General features: G+C 48.3%; 1 protein-coding gene across 1 annotated transcript in view; it reads left to right on the plus strand.

Annotated features, from left to right (window-relative positions):
- Nucleotides 1–4,891, plus strand: part of CPT1A (carnitine palmitoyltransferase 1A) — a gene marked incomplete in the record, with an annotated part of 77,446 nt that overhangs the window by 63,359 nt on the left and 9,196 nt on the right. Inside the window, 1 exon segment of the mRNA XM_027769414.1 lies at nucleotides 1–100. Within this exon segment, the coding sequence (XP_027625215.1) occupies nucleotides 1–100 (100 nt within the window).

The following is a 4,891-nucleotide window of genomic DNA, read 5'->3' on the forward strand; positions in this document are numbered from 1 at the left end:
CTCTTTCCCATTCGATGCCTTCGGTAAAGGAGTAATCAAGAAGTGCCGGACAAGCCCAGACGCTTTTGTCCAGCTCGCCCTCCAGCTGGCTCATTACAAGGTAAGCAGCTTTTGTTGGAAGCACTTCTAGGGTTTTCTTACTTCCTGCCCAAGGCTGTTTGCCCCGTGGGTGAGGAAGACTCCCAACCTTGTGTGGCAGAGGTTGCTGCTGGTGCCAGATCGGCCCTCCTCGGTCTAGCATGTCCTAAGTACGATTTTAGTAGAATCCATTTTGGGAAATAGTAGATTTATTTTTTTTTAAAGAATTATTTTATTTAACTTTATTTACTTATTTAAATTTGACCAGAGAAGGACAGAGTGAGTGAGTGAGTGAGAGAGAGAGAGAGAGAGAGAGAGAGAAAGCAAGAAAGCAAGCTAGTCTGAGACTTACACTGTGGTCGACCACATGGGACTCCAGCGTCCTTAACCACCACAACACTGGCCAGTCCTGGGTTTTGTTTCTTTTTAAAAGTATATACCATGAGAAAGGAGAGACAGCACCCCAAAAAGGGGTGATCCACTCCCCGTTTTTGCCAGATCTCCACCATGGGCATGCACCTGACTAACATACTTAGGGAGGTCTCTGGAATCGTACCCAGAACCTTCCAATGTGGATCGGCCCCTCAGAGTGTTGCATTTCACCATTTCACCACCATCTGAACCTCTCAGTAGTAGATTCCCATAGATACAGGAGAGGGAAGCAAAGCCAGATCTCATCACTCTCCTAAGCAGAGAGTTCAAACTTAACATGAGCTCTGCATCTAGACTCTGACAAAGGCACTATTTGGGCAAATTACGTAATGTCTCTGACATTTGACGTCCCCTTTCATGAAAGGGGAAACCAGCTACTTGGTGCTCTGAGTTGGATGTGGTCCCCTGTATACATGCAGGAGTATACGGTATTTCCATCTCCTATTTCTGAGCAGCTGGTCACATTTTGGCTTGTACCTAACAGCCCCTGTCAGAGGAGCAGCCTGTGCCCATGGGAGGACGTAAATGGGGTTTCTTGCCCATTAAAGAAAGCATTCCACCCCAGAAACGGAGCCTTTGGCTTCCTACGGCAGAGTCAACGAGTCATTGACTGAAGATATGCTATGTTTTTCGTCGATCATCTTTATTTTAAAACACAAGTGGGGCCAGATTTGGCGTGGTGGTTAAGGAGCTAGACTCTCAAATGGCCTACTGCAGTTCAAATCCTATATTAGGGGCTTGAAAATCACACTAGGTGCATGTGCATGCATACCCAAAATTCCAAGAGAATGGAGGACAAGGGATTGTGGTATAGCCATCCCCCGGGGAGGTGATTTCCCTCTTTCTGTCTCTTTTTCTCTGGAAAGCATATGTGCCCTATGGACTCCCACATGGTCAACTATGGTTCAAATCCTGGACATGGCAGCTTGGCAGTCATGCTGGGCTATGTGTGTGCATGCATGCCCAAAATCCCTGGAGGAGAATGGCGTGGAAGGGATTATGGCATGGCCATCTCCCCTGGGAGGGATGATTTCTCACTTTCCCTCTTACTGTCTCTTTCTGGCAAGCACATGTGCCCTATGACAAGAAACAAACAAAAACCAAAAACCTATCCCTGTTAAGTGTTAAGAAAAGCTCAGTTCTAGTTCCTGCAGTAACTGTTGTACCATGATCAAGTCGACCTTTGTGCCCACTACTAGTCTGAGTTCTTTCATTTCTGTACATGAAGAAACAGGTACAGAGAGGTGAGGTGATTTGCCAAGGAGACTCTAGACTGTATATAAGGCAGGGGTGGAGCTGGGCGGCAGCTCTGTAGTCTGTGCTTGGAAGCTTGACTTCCTCTATAACCGAAGTAAAGGCAGTCAACAAACACTAAGTAAAAGAGGCAGTGCTAACATCAGATAGCAAAGAATGAATGGGCTGGAATTCAATTAATTCATTTAAAGATTATTTCTTTTTTTTTTTTTTTTTGAGAGATTTTCACTATAGGGCACGTGCACTCGCCAGACAGTCAGAGAGAGACAGAGAGACAGAAAGCGAGAAATCACCCCCCAGGGGGGATGGTCACGCCGCAATCCCTTCTCCTCCATTCTCCTCTCGGGATCTTGGGCACGCACGCACACATGCCTGGTGTGAGTTTAAGCCACCGGGTCTGGGACACGAACCGCGGTTGACTACATGGGAGTCCAGCGACATAGCCATTACGCTAACTGCTGGTTCCCAAGATTATTTCTTTTCATTTTAGTTATTATCATTATTATTATCACAGTTTTACTTTGCCGTAGGGCACATGCTCTCACCAGAGAGAGAGTGACAAAGCAAGCCACTAGATCTGGGACTCAAACCATGGCCAGCCATGTAGGAGTAGTGCTTTAACCAGCATGCCACCTTCTGGCCCCCAAAAACTGAATTTAAAAAGGATAATTATACAGGTTTTTTTTGTTTTGTTTTGTTTTTTGTTTTTAAGAGGTTTTTGCATTCTCCAGACAGAGACACACACACACAGACGGGGAGAGGGAAAGTGAGGAAATCACCCCCTAGGGGGGATGGTCACAGCCATCCCTTTTCCTTCTTTTCTACCCAGGATCTTGGACACTCATGCCCGGTGTAATTTTCAAGCCACCGGGTCTGGGACTCAAACCATGGTTAGCCATGTGGTAGTCCAGAGATAAAACCACTATACCATCTGCCAGGCCCCTCCTGGCATTCTTTTTTTTTTTCCTCTCTCTTTTTGGAGAGGTTTTTTCTTATTGGGCACGTGCGCTTGCCAGAAAGACAGAGAGAAACAGAGATATAGAAAGCAAGAAATCACCCCCCAGGGGGAATGGCCATGCTGCAATCCCTTCTCCATTCTCCTCTCAGGATCTTGGGCACACATGCACACGCGCCAGGCGTGAGTTTAAGCCACTGGGTCCGGGACTTGAACCGCGGTCGATTACATGGGAGTCCAGCAACACAGCCATTACGCTAACTGCTGGTCCCCCTCATGGCATTCTTGAGAGAGGTTACTTTTTCATCTCTGCTCTACATAGTACAAGGAGGCGAAATATCTTCCCCGAGAGCTACAGCTCACTAATGGGAAGGCTGAGAGTGCAACCAGCAAAGCTCGTTCCAGAGCGATGTGCAATAACTGAACCTGGCAGATGCACAAAGAACGCAGACGCCAGTTTCACTCGTGACTATAATGGTAGAGACCCTAAAGAAGGGAACCGGCAGTTAGCGTAATGGCTATGTCGCTGGACTACCACGTAGTCGATCGCTGTTCGTGTCCTGGACCCGGTGGCTTAAAACTCACGCCAGGCGCGTGTGCGTGCGTGCCCAAGATCCCGAGAGGAGAATGGAGGAGAAGGGATTGTGGTGTGACCATCCCCCCTGCGGGGTGATTTCTTGCTTTCTTTCTCTATGTCTCTCTCTGGCTGGCTGGCAAGCACACACGCCCTATAGTGAAAATCTCTCCAAAAAAAAAAAAAAGAGACCCTAAAGAAGGTACTAGCCAACAGAATCTACCAGTATAGAAAAGAATAATCACCAGCCACAACTAGATCAGCAGTGGGAAGTATTAGTATTAGTGGGAAGCAATGGTTTGGTATTAGTAAACCACAGAATGCACAAAATGATACTACTGGGTCAGGGAAGAAAGTCCATCTGTCATTTTGACCGAGACTAAAAAGACATGGAAAATTTAACATTCGCTCCTAATAACAACTTGTGGTCAATAGGCTTAGTAATAGGGGCTATTTCCTTACCATGAAAGATGACAGCATGCATTAGTATCTAGCTGTTGCTTAGAGGTGAAAATGTGGGCGGAAACCCCATTAAAATAGGAGAGATGAGGATGCCTCTGGTAGCTGCCAGGATATTTGTGCAGGAAGAACGCTGATGTGTCCTCAAAAGGTGGAGCAAGTGGAAGAGCTTTCCCCATGAAGAAGCGTGCTCAGTAAGGAGATCCAGAACCGGTATCTCTCCTGAGTAAGGAGGACAGCGAAGTGGCCAGCAGTGCAGGGGAGGGAGACCCTGGGCTCACCCAGCTCCCCGCCAAGGACTGTTCTGCTCTGGCTTTGATATGCTGTCCTGGTTCTCAGCGCTTCCTCTTCCTCTGCAGGAGGAGCTCAAATCTTGGCATCGTCAGATACTTTACTACAGCCAAACGTTCTTTCCTTCTGCTGCTGGTCAATGCTCTCCTTTTCTGGGGCCACGGTCACGTGTTTGAGGGGCGTCATCCCGGGGCCCCAGTGCAAACTGCCAAGTGCTCAGCAGGGGCCAGGCCCACACACTGCCACTCGCAGGTTTGGGTTACACCCTGGGAAGTCCAGTCTTGCCATTGGCACCCTCTCCTGGATGGAGTTCTTTTTTTTTTTTTCTTTCCTTGAGAGAGAGATTTTTGCTATAGGGCATGTGTGCTCGCCATAGAGACAGAAAGCACACACCCACCAGGGAGAGGGAATGGCCACGCCATAATCGCTTCTCCTCCATTCTCCTCTTGGAATTTTGGTCATGCACACACACATGCCTGGTGTGTTTTAAGCCACCAGATCCGGGACTCAAACCGTGGTGGACTACACGGGAGTCCAATAACATGACCATTATGCCATCTACTGGTCCCCTTCCTAGGATTCTTTAAGAGTGGTGCCCTCTAGATATCAGCTGGTCTGTCACCCTGGGGCCGCCAGGTGCTGTGCTAGGGATACGCCGTACTGCCCAGGGATGTGTTCAGTCAGAAGTCATTTGGGTCTACAGACTGCTGCTCGCCACTCTTCCTTCCATACCTGGGCCTTGTTCGTGCCTGAACTGGCCTGGGGGTGCCTGGGGCAGTTTGCAGAGGAAAGCCCTCCCATGTCTGCGGACTAAACACACATGCTCCCTTGGACTCTGTGTCTCTTTC

The sequence above is a fragment of the Tupaia chinensis genome, unplaced genomic scaffold (assembly GCF_000334495.1).
Source record: "Tupaia chinensis unplaced genomic scaffold, TupChi_1.0 Scaffold149501_1, whole genome shotgun sequence".
In the NCBI taxonomy this organism is placed as follows: Eukaryota; Metazoa; Chordata; class Mammalia; order Scandentia; family Tupaiidae; genus Tupaia; species Tupaia belangeri.